We start from the raw sequence: 12,615 nt of genomic DNA, 5'->3' as shown, positions 1-12,615 counted from the left end.
ATGCACATATTATATAGAGATATCGCTTGCTACAAGCAAACTTTTAGTAATACAAATCATGAATACTTATCTAATACTTTAATACATATATTGATGATTACTGTAAATGATTATATAACGGAAACTGAACTGTCTTGTTGATTCAATTTTCCCGAAAATGATACAGTTTTGATGAAGTACACCAATAATTTAGTCATTTCTGATGCTGAAACCAATTTTAACAATGGTTATCATTTCTTTGACAGGTATCAATATATTTTTGGATGGATTTGTGCCAACAGAGAATTTGAGATTCCGAGAAACTTCATTGACATTCAAAGTGGCAGAAACAGCTATGGAAGAAGAAATTAAAAGAATGTGCAGATACGAATACCCAAATCAGAAAAAATTCTTAGGTAGGTGAACAAAAATGTTTCTTTAATAAACTGACATAAAATTATCTGTAAGGATTGGGGAAAACAATGCTTGGTCTTTATTTCTAGGGGGAAAAGGGGAATTAAAGAAGTCTTCTGGAATGGTTTATGATTTTGTTTAGAAGATGGTATTTTATTGCCCCCTTCATGACTGTAGGGGCCATTAAGATGTCTTCAGTAGTTCCAGTGCATTGGACTATGGTCTAAGAAAATGATGCACAAAAGCATGATAAGTATACTGTTAAACCAGTGATGAAGAAAAAATAAAATTGCTGTTCACATTCAGACATTTCTGGTGAAAAATTTCTTCTGAGGTTCAATAGAATATTTCAAGTTTTAAAACGAATACTTTAGATCATCCTACAAAAATTTGAAGAATGAGTTGTTTTAGGTTTAGATTGTGAAGTTGTACAAAAAAATACAGTAAATTTATATAGGATATGGCTTTTAAAATTAAGAGAGAGCTTGTGTAAACATGTTCGCTCTACACAAACATATAATCCTTTGAACTGTTTTTATGTCCCTTTTATAGGCATTATGTTTTCTGGTCTGTTCTGTTCGTCCGTCCGTCCGTCTGTCCAGCTTCAGGTTAAAGTTTTTTGTCGAGGTAGTTTTTGATGAAGTTGAAGTCCAATCAACTTGAAACTTAGTACACATGTTCCCTGGGATATGATCTTTCTAATTTTAATGCCAAATTAGAGATTTCCCCCCATTTTCACAGTCCACTGAACATAGAAAATGATAGTGCGGATGGGGCATCCGTGTACTGGGGACTCATTCTTGTTGCACAATATTTTTACTAGTAACTGAATTAATTCTGTCTTTTTTTCCAGGAAATTTCACACTCTCTGTAAAAACAGGGCAGTTCACAGATTCAGAAATTATTGTTATGTTGGGAGAAAATGGAACAGGAAAGACGACATTCATTAGAATGCTGGCAGGAAAATTAGCCCCAGATGAAGGAGGTAAGAAGATAATATATCATATACTCATTACAGCTTATTTCCTAATGCATGTAGAACAAAACTGGTTAGCTTGCTTGCTTTGTTTGTATATTGTACAATCATTAGGATAACATCCAATTGAATTCAAATATGATATATACAGGTTAGACTATGCTTATATAAATTGTTTAAAGATGTCAATCTTATTTACAAAGCTTGTATAAACAATTATACAAACAAAGCAAGCAAGCCAACCAAAGTTTTACTTTGCAAGCATTAGGAAATCAGCTGTAAAAAATAAATAGCTGACAGTTCATCTTGTTTTTAAAATTGTACAAGTATTTTATTTGACTAGCTATTATAGATATCTGCATGAGTTCCAATGTGTTGGACTATTGGCTAAGAAAATGATGCACATATGTGTACTGTTGAACCAGTGATGAAGAAAAAATAAAATTGCTGTTCACATTCAGACATTTCTGGTGAAAAATTTATTCTGAGGTTCAATTGAAAACTTTTAAGTAGAAAAAAATTGCTTTAAATGTACTGGATTCAAATATAGATGATTTAAAGCAGAGTATTTATTGAGGTTTACTTTGATTTGGTATAGTACTTGTCATATCAACACTACTATACACAAAATGACATTTGTGTTTGTTGCTGCTTGATTCCCAAATCAGAATTTTATTAAACTTTCTCAGGATGTGGCATATTATATCATTATGTACTGCCCTTTTATATTTGGTGTTTCCTGAAAGCAAAACGAGACTGACATTGTTTTATGTGGAGAGGGGGCATTGTTTTGTTAGGTTTTTTCCACACAATAACTTGATGTTTGTTTGTGTACCCGAAGGAAAAGTTTTGTTTTTGTACTTAATGAAATGTGAAAATAATGATCAATTTTATGTATAGACTTATAATATATTTTTTTTGATGATATGTTCAAATGAAATATTGTTTTTTCAGGCTCCTGTCCTGTATTAAATGTGAGTTATAAACCCCAGAAGATCAGTCCAAAGTCTCAAGGAACAGTGCGACAGTTATTGCACGATAGGATCCGTGATGCCTACATCCACCCTCAGTTTGTTACTGATGTGATGAAACCAATGATGATGGAAGCAATCATAGATCAAGAGGTATGAACACTGTCTTAGCAAATACTTTTGTCTTCATCGTGCTGGTGGTATATATTCCTCTATTTGTTGTGACAATTTTATAGATTAAATTTTTTTGATTTTTTCGTACCAAATTGAAAGAGTGGAATGTTTGTCATCTGATGCCTTATAGAATGCATGTCAGTCAGCTAGGAAAATAAGGGCAAATAAAAAAAAGATATAATCAGAATTGTCTGATGAGGGTTGTTGAGAATGATGTAATAGTCAAATGTGAAAAAAAATAAATGTTAATTTTCACGGAAAGTATATGTATCTACAAACAGTGAGCTTAGAGAGATATTGATGATTACTGTAAATGATTATAATACGGAAACTGAACCATATTGTTGATTCTATTTTCCCGAAAATGATGCAGTAATCATTAGATGTACACATTTTATAGAGTTATGTCAGCAACCGTTGTCAGAAGCTTAAATATGAGTAGATGTCAAAATAAGCAGTACAAGTATCCCTTACGAGAACATAATTTTCTAATCATACAAATCCATATTTTATTTGAATTATAACATTTTAGCAAGGAATGCATGGACCTTAATATCTGCATGGAAAAAAATATGCAAATCATTTTTAGGTTTCTAAATTTTGAAGAAAAATTTATTTTACATTTGCTTATAGCATTGCAGGTATTTTCTTATAATGTCAGAATTTTCCATGTGAATCAGTTCTACATTATCCATAAATTATCTTTAATATCCAGTGTTAATTTCTTCTCTTGCTGCATACTAGACAAACCTATATTTTATGCAGATATATGTGTGTAATGTTTGTTTACAATTGAAAAAATACATTTTATTCTCAAATCAAAGCACATTAAATAAAGTAAATCTGCAGAAAACAAAGGTATATTGGGTATTTTATTTCAGTTACACCTATTTTGTAATTACAGGTTCAGAATTTATCTGGAGGAGAGTTGCAGAGAGTGGCCTTAGTACTCTGTCTAGGTAAACCAGCTGATGTATACCTGATTGATGAACCTTCAGCTTACCTGGACTCTGAACAGCGTTTACATGCTGCCAAGGTCATCAAGAGGTGAGCAAACTGTTCTGGTATCCTTGATTGTGTGCTGCTTAGCTCAACATTGAGTGGCAAATATTACATTCATATTTACCATCACAATGAATTAAACATTCAATTAATTTAAGATCTTTCTGCTTTAAACGGGATTAAGTGAATGAAGACTGCCACTTTCAAAAAGGGGTCCAGTTCAAAAGTTTTAAGAACTTTAGCTTTGGTACATGTCACCTACAGATATTAAAAAGTTGTTACTGTGTACTATACTTCGAAATTAATAATATACATTCAGTAAGAACTGAAATATTACTCTGATGAGGAAACGTTAACATTGATCTTTTAAAAAGTTCATTTCTTTGAAAGACACTACACAAATTTGATAATAGACTAAAATGCTTTTAAACAAGGAAGATTACTGTAAATGATTATATTACGGATGCTGAACTTAAATGTTTAGTAATTTTCCCGAAAATGATACAGTAGTGATGCAAAGAAAAATATTAAGTTTTATTAAGATAAGAAGATATGGTATAGTGTCAATGGGACAATTCTCCACCAGAGACCTGACGACATAGTAGTTGACAACTATAGGTCACTACTGCCTTCAACCACAAGCAAAATCAATACTGCATAGTACGCTATAAAAGGCTTCAAAAAGACAAATATAAAAATAGGCCAAATGAGAGAACTAATGAAAATAAAATTAAGAATGGAAATGGGGAATGTGCCAAAGAGACAACAACCCGACCATAGAACAGACAACTAATTTATGTACCAAACAAGTAAAGCAAACATGGATCTTATGAAAAATTACTGTAAATGATTATATTACGGAATCTGAAATTTTTTGTTGATTCATTTTTCCCGAAAATGATACAGTAACCAACTATAGGTCACTGTATGGCCTTCAACAATGAGTAAAACCCATACTGCATAGTAAGCTATTATTAACAAAGGCTTTGAAAAGACAAATGCAAAACAATTGAAATGAGAAAATTGAAGGCCTAATTTTTTGTTGAAAACAAATACAACATACATGGATCTTATGTAGGTCCTGTATTTATAGATTATCGGTGATCATCTCATCAAGATTGATTTTCTCCCTTGAGCCGGGAGAAAGAGAGAAAGGCAATCGAGTTGAGATGAACAATGATAATCTTTTTATCGCTATTTTACCTATGACGACGTTGTCAATTTCATGTCAATTTTGTAAGCAACGCAACGTGCATGCTTAGTTACTAGCGATAATTATCCATCTCAAGCAAGTAGCATGATATGAAAATTATCACTAAAAAAGATCAAAGGAAAAATGCACAAAATAGCGATAAGAAAGATTACTGTAAATGATTATATTACGGAATCTGAACTTTTTTGTTGATTCATTTTTCCCGAAAATGATACAGTAATCATTCAGTGTAAAAAAAGTTCTTGTGATTTATGTTGCTACTAGCAACTAGGACGATTCACTAATGTTTACTGATAGCTTGATTTGTGAAGACAACAAAATTAAAAATTCAAGTATCTTCATTAAAAAAAAAAATTATCATGAAAACTAGAATTGGAGTAGATTAGGCTGTACTATTTTATTTTTATTTATTTTTTTCAAATTTTTCAGCTGGAAATGAAGTGGAAGGGGATACAAAAAGTTATAACTAGAATTGTTTCAATTATAAAGTTTATTACAAAATCACTATAGAAACTGAAATATAAGTCTTTAAGGTTTATGTACCCTTCTGTAGCCATTTTTGTACGAACTTTTCAAACTTCAATTGTTTCAAAACTACAGATATAATGAATAATAGAGATAGGCCATTTTGTACATATTCCAAGAGAAAACTTGATGCAAAGCATTATTGTTTACTGTTCCATTGCATTTAATAGAAAAAGAGGACTTTGTGGCAAATAAATCAAGATTTTTATAGAAAATCCACAGCCTTTATCCTTGTACTCTCATATTTAGCAATTTGATGACTGATAGATATAGGATTATTGCATGCAGTGCTAGCATTGATTTCCTTAAAACAAGTTTATGAATGTAGTTATTGGTTAAGACAAGTATAAATATGGCCAAAATCAAGTACACCTTGTAGGGTGCGCTCGACTTTAGTGACTCAACACGAGGTGTTTTGGAATTTATAGGTTACTTAGAACGTTTTGTAAAAAATAAACACTAGCACATTATAGAAAATCAAGTGAGTAATTTATGTTTCAAATTTTATAACATAAATCTCTGTATTAAAGGCTGTGGATTTTCAATAAAAATCTTGATTTATTTGCCACAAAGTCCTCTTTTTCTATCAAATGCAATGAAACAGTAAAAAATAATGCTTTGCATCAAGTTTCCCCTTGGAACATGTACTAAATGACCTATCTCTATTATTTATTATATCTTTAGTTTTGATACAATTGAGGTTTGAAAAATTCGTACAAAAATAGCTATAGAAGGGTACATAAACCTTAATTACTAAAAACTATAATGTTGATTTACTTCAGAATTATTTGTTTGATGGACATAGAAAATTTTGATAATAGACAGAAATGATTTTAAACAAGGAAGATTACTGTAAATGATTATATTACGGATGCTGAACTTAAATGTTGAGTAATTTTCCCGAAAATGATACAGTAATCTGATATGAAGAAAAGGGTACAAGAACTAGGGCTTTATTACTTTCATTAACATATTTTGTGTGTTAGCTAGGCCAAAACAATGTAATTGAATATACTTCTTTTCTCATTAAAAACATTTAGGCCGTAGTTTTTTTATTTTTAGTTTTACGAACCCTCCTACCCTAATTTTTGCCAAATAGGAAAAAAAATAAAATCAAAAATGTTGATTTTTATTTTTTTTTCTCCTCCGACCCAGTGTTTTTCATGCAAAAAAAAATAATTTTTAGTTCATAACTGTATGAAAGAATCTAAATTTATGCTCTTGGTGATTTAGTTAGTTGTTGCACATTGATTTTCAATTCAAACCTTGTCAAGAAAAAAAAAATAGTTGTTACACTAGTAGAAAATCTCCTGGTGAAATAAAAAATTTTTTTTTTGATATTGACAGTTGGTATTAAAAAAAAAATCAGCAGCAGCAGTTTTTTTTTTTTTTTTTTTTTCGTCCTCCTACCCATTGGTTTTGTCAAAAAATTTCGTAAAACTAAAAATATAATAACTATGGCCTTAAAAAGAAAAAAAAAGTCATGTGTGAAAAATTCCATTAATTAAGACAGCTCGCTACAGCTTTGGGTTATCACCTGAAATCATGAAAAAAAGGAGATTTGTTTCACCAATAGCAAAAGAAATTTAGTCAGACTACCGTAGTAATTATTGAGTCAAACCGTTGTTTCAATCATACTCCAATGAATTTAACATGCATATTGAATCACTTTTATTTTTAACAGATTTATTCTTCATGCCAAGAAAACAGCCTTTGTGGTAGAGCATGATTTCATCATGGCTACCTACCTAGCTGACAGAGTTGTTGTGTTTGAAGGAAACCCAGGCATTGATACAATTGCAAACTCGTAAGTGGCTTGGATTTTTTTCACATGATATCTTGACACAAAATGTACCCAGCAGGGTTAAGGGGTTATCAACAATCTTTTTTGCATGGCCTGATAAGTGGAACAATATTTCCATCTGTTGTGCCGTTAACATTACATAACAAAAAAAGAAAAAAAGGATAATTTGTTGACTAGTTTTTGAAAAAGATTGGAACGTAGGTTCTGTTTGTAGTACTGGAGAATACCTTAAAGGGTTACTATCAAGTATGTGTAGAAGAGAGTTATATCTAGCAATTATATGGTAAATACTATCATATGTAAAAAAAAAAATGTTTTTTTAGCCTTCATCAATTAGAGAAAAATACATACTATAAATGGCCCCAAAAATTTAGAACAGTTTAGCACGTAATTTATTATATGTTGAAAACTTGTAAATCTATTTTGAATATGCAAACCAAAGGAAAAATCATGATGAAATTCATCATCTACAAATAGAATGAGACGAGTTGTTACAACAGGGTAGGCATCTCCTGATATGCAAGATCACCTGCCATTAGAAAACAGAGTTATAAAAGGCCCTCTTGAAAAGTAAATGAAATAGGTAAGAGTCCTGGATTCCAAAGGTACAATTGTAATACAATAAGAAGAATAATTTTTAAATTGTTTTTGTGTTTATTTTATTGACAGACCATCATCCTTACTCAATGGAATGAATAAGTTTTTGAGGTCTTTGGAGATAACCTTCAGAAGAGATCCCAACAACTTCAGACCAAGAATCAACAAACGTCACTCAGTCAAGGTAAAATATATACTTAACTTGAAAATACTGATCGAAGAGTTTTATTCAAATAGAGGCCTTCACTTGTGGTTTTATCATTTATTTCAAGGTTTCCATTAGTTATCATTTATTTCAAGGTTTCCATTAGTTATCATTTATTTCAAGGTTTCCATTAGTTATCATTTATTTCAAGGTTTCCATTAGTTGAGTTCTTATTATACCTTATTGGTCCCACAAAATGTTTTGCCGCCATGCATAACATCTTTGGCAAGCATCAAATTATATTTCACAAAATAATTTCCACTTATGAAGTATCTCATGATTGCAGATGATTATATTACGGAGACTGAATAAACTATTTCTGCTGAAATATTTTCCCGAAAATGATGTAATTATTGAAATACTATTTAGTGGAAAATTGTGTTGATTTCGTCTTGCAGAAGACTTCCCTTGTGGTCTACCAGTTTGAAAGATTCTGCATTTCATTCTAGTACAGAAAGGTATTTTCTTGACACGTCAATGTGTTATTGTCCTCAATATGCAGGAAGTATTTGAACTGGTTGTTAACCCTTAGACTGCTACTCGCGACTATAGTCGTTTTCCGTACTCGTTTGTTTACACAGTTACCATGGAATGGGCGGAGTCAATATTCATGAGATTGCGGCAGTTTCGACTTGTATGGATTCTGATTGGCTTAAAATCTGCGTTCTTTCGAGTGTCTCTTGACTTTTAATCAGGTATAAGCGATAAACCGAAAGTGAAAATTTTTGATGAAAAAAGTGACAAAATGGCGGACATTGTTTGGAGAAATGGCCAACACGTTCAGAAGTATTTCAATGATAAAGATTTAACAGCGGCGGACGATTAAAAGGATTTGGACGAGAACCGAAGATATAATAGACAGAAATGGAAGTATTCTATCAAAACTGAAAACAGAAGACTTTTAAAGCGAGAATTACGGGGATTCCCAGACATTGTTCAAAATGGATGACATGAAACAGGATTTGCGATGTTTATCATTTCGCCTTTCAAATGTGAATCAATATTGACTAACATCGATAGACCCGAACTTTAAGTTTGTCAAGATTATATATTGATGAAAGCTTTAAAAATGAACTTGTCGTGTAAATATATTTGTACATGGAAGTAAAAGTCGGCGCAGTGAAAGTTGGAGGAAAATACCGGAAAATATTTGCATAAAAAAGGCCGTTGGTCTGAGAAGAAACTTTTATTTTTTGATAATCACAATGGAACTTAGTTCTTAAAAGAGATTTTAAACTATATTGGTTCAATTCTGAAGTCATGGATACTTTTACATTGATGGATCGTTTAATAAAACATGAAAAAATAAGTTTACCTTTGTTTACCTATTTTCGCACCTGTACAGGTAAAACATGACCAGAGACTCACACAAAAATAAAATAAATTAAAAATACAGAATCTAACAATACTTTTTTATATAACTTTTATTGATGAATATTCAATATTTACAAAGATACAGCAATTGTAAGTGAACATGTTTATTTCATCAGTGATTAAAATTTTACTCAGCATTACACAAAAGTACAATAGAAATCAATGCAGCAGTCTAAGGGTTAAGCAGCAATCAGTCAATCATTTTAGCCTCCATCAATTACACATGAAATTAGTGTAATAATGTTGGTTTGCATTTATAAAGGAGCTAATGTTCATTAAAACATGTATTCCTTTAAAATGGATGTGTGAGGGTAGGAGTGGACTTTCAAAATCACAATATTGTCAACACATTCTTTTGAATAAATCAAATGAAAAAAAAACCTTCCTAAATATGCTATAGTAACAGCATGCACCATGCCAACAAATAAATAACTCCTTTTCCTTCTTGTAATATCAATGGAATAGCATTTCATCAAATAGAACAGTCAATGTTGCATAAAACTTGGTCTTGGATGTTTTCAGTCTCAACTGATGCCATCACTACATAACTTTGATAATTGCTGTCTTGTTTGGTCATAGCTATGTGGTGACAGTGTGACAAATTGAACATGGGTATTTTGCCTCTAGTTCTTTTCTTCTTGCCGTTATGATCCTTAATGAAAATAATGTAACTCCTTTATATCGTGAAAGGAATTTGTACATTTTATATAATTCAACTAATTGACGAAATATCTAAACGTTCTTGATCTTCCATTTCAGGATTCAGAACAGAAGAAGACCGGGAACTTTTTCTTCCTCGAGGACTGAAATTGTTTTAACAACAATACAAATAATTCTTCCTGCATGGGCTGTCCGCGGCAAACTGGTGGTGTTACGACAAGACCAATTGGAGCATGAAGCAAACTTTGACCTCTATGCATGTTATTGAGCTATATATAGAAGACCTTTTGCCGCTCAAGGGAAAAATAGCTGTCAATTATCAATTTGTTAATGATCATGTGATAGATTTGAAATGATGAGGATTCTGAAATTATTTTTGTTGGGATATGTATTGTGTAATTGATGATATGAATTTTGAATCAAGGGCATTTGCTTTTAATAGCAGAAATAGTCGTCTCATATATCATAGGTTGTAAATGCAGTAAGGCTTTTTTTTTGACAACTGTTTTTACTACATGTTTGAATATCTATCTGACCCTTGTAAAATGTTAATGCCAAAATATATTTTGACTATGTGTCAACGATTAATGAAATTGTAGAGAAATTGACCAGCAATCGTGAAATTTAGTACCATATGGAAATTCAAGTATTATCCTCAGTTTATTATTTATATAAAATATTTGTAAGTGCTAACTTCAGGCATTAAAATTGATAATTGTTGAAATGGGGTCAGCCATATTCTATCAGAGTTAATCACATGTGTACACTTTTTGGTCCAGTTGTTGTCTTTTTGACACATTCCCCATTTCCTTTCTCAATTCTATATTTGTCAAGATTTTAGTAATTTCGGAAACTTATGTTATATATATAGTTACAAAGTTAATTAGTTAAAGACCAGCATTATTACTACCATTCTTCTTGATAAGGAATTTTGAATATAAGACTTTCAAACAATTTTCCAAAGTCCAAAAAAGAAAGATGTGTAACTGCATTAAAGACTCTTAATAGATGGAAAATTTCACAAGCAAGTGGACTCACATAAAAGCCAAATTCTTAAGATTCCTAAAAAATTTGAAATGCATTTGTGATATATGGAAGAATGGTCATATTTTCAACAGAAACCATTATTCAAATTCATTAAAACTTTCTAACCTTACAGGTATATAATACAGACAGAATGTTAATAAAGTTAGTTCTCTGTACACTTGTGAGTAATATTGATAATTATGTATGACCTTCAAGACAAATTTTGATATCATTGTAAGTGGTGTTGACAGCTATTTTGACTACTGTGATAGAAGGCTGGACAGGATTATAACCTGTTGCAGGATAAATTGATTTATTTTTATACATTGTTAATTATTTATTTGCATTTTTAAAACTTAACGGTAAGATGTTGGTTCCTAAAATGTTAAAATTTCATGGAAACTTGGTGAAAAGATTGTCTTTTTTTTTAAGTTGATTAGTTAGTTACATAAATTACAGTGGAAGACACATTTTCCTTTGAAATATCTGTTTTTTAAGACATTTGGCAAAAGATGAAGAGCTTTGAAATAGTTTTCATGAAAGTTAAGGCAAATAATTTATTTATTATATCACATACAAGTATTTTAAAGTTCAATATCAAAAGAAAAATAAAAACTTTACAAGCTAAAAACTATTGAGTGTATTCTGTTATTAGTCAAAACCAAGTGCTAATCTGAAAAATGATCTTTGACATTCTTATTTAAATTGTAAAAGAATATGAAAAGATTTTATATGTTCTTTGCATGTCTTTGTTCATAAGGTGCTATTTAAAAGTTTGTACTAAATATTACCAGTTAATGTATTCTATCTTATTTAGATTATTGAACTGGTATTAAATTTTTATGGTCAAGTTTAAAAATTAATCTAATTTATTCTTATCTGAGCAATAAATATTTCATCTGGTAGGTTTCAACATTTTTGAAAAACTACTGAAATTATTTGTTAGAATTGTTCACTCTGAAAAATTGTATAATGTAAATATAAAAAAGAAGATGTGCTATGATTGCCAATGAGACAACTCTCCACAACCATTTGTTTAAGTGGTTAAGATTTACACACAATTCTATTTGAATGAAATCTGTAGATTAAATGTATCATGGAAATTAAATGTGGGAAACAATCTATTTCTTCCATGTTTTCAATTATATTAAACACAAAGGATTAAAAAAACCAAACAGATTCAAAGAGTGAATATATGTATTTACCATGATTGAAATAGTTTTTGTAAATATTTAAAACAAAACAAGAAGTAGTACCAAGGGCTTCAAGTTTAAAAATGTACAGGAAATACTGTTTTTTTCCCACACACTTGATATTATTTAATATACAATTTAAAAGAATGAGAGAAAATCAAATCATTTAATGATTTTGTCTCCTTTAATAACTAGAGATTCATTGTTTTAAGCATGATCTCTTTGTTCTGTTAAACTTTGAATTTGAATCATTGACAGGTTGGTTTAATAACAATAAATGACAGTCATTTAGTTTGTAATATATTTCTGCCTAAGATGAAGGTTGGTGCTATCCCAATAGTTGACCTCTATTTTTACCAGTGTTGCAAATGGTAAGAGCACATTTAGTAACTTTTCTAATCCATTCAACAGCAGTCAGAAAAACCTTGTAGAAAATGTTCGTCAAACTTCTCTTTGTCTTTGATGGAAGGAAATGATTAAATATTTGGCCTGCAGCTGTACT

At 30.7% G+C, this 12,615-nt stretch overlaps 1 protein-coding gene across 2 annotated transcripts in view; it reads left to right on the top strand.

Moving 5' to 3' along the window:
* LOC139486205 (ATP-binding cassette sub-family E member 1-like) overlaps positions 1-12,044 on the top strand; it is a 31,106-nt gene extending 19,062 nt beyond the window's left edge. For both annotated transcript variants that reach the window (XM_071270994.1, XM_071270993.1), the window contains exons 10-16: positions 246-395; positions 1,247-1,378; positions 2,324-2,493; positions 3,419-3,561; positions 6,939-7,061; positions 7,728-7,839; positions 9,994-12,044. In XM_071270994.1, the coding sequence (XP_071127095.1) occupies positions 246-395; positions 1,247-1,378; positions 2,324-2,493; positions 3,419-3,561; positions 6,939-7,061; positions 7,728-7,839; positions 9,994-10,041 (878 nt within the window). In that variant the 3' untranslated portion in view covers positions 10,042-12,044. The remainder of the gene's footprint in view (positions 1-245; positions 396-1,246; positions 1,379-2,323; positions 2,494-3,418; positions 3,562-6,938; positions 7,062-7,727; positions 7,840-9,993) is intronic.
* The last annotated feature ends 571 nt before the right edge of the window (positions 12,045-12,615 follow it).

This window comes from Mytilus edulis, chromosome 8 (genome assembly GCF_963676685.1).
Source record: "Mytilus edulis chromosome 8, xbMytEdul2.2, whole genome shotgun sequence".
In the NCBI taxonomy this organism is placed as follows: domain Eukaryota; kingdom Metazoa; phylum Mollusca; class Bivalvia; order Mytilida; family Mytilidae; genus Mytilus; species Mytilus edulis.
The sequence above is the reverse complement of the archived record's forward strand: the minus strand, read 5'-3'. Positions and strand labels throughout refer to the sequence as shown.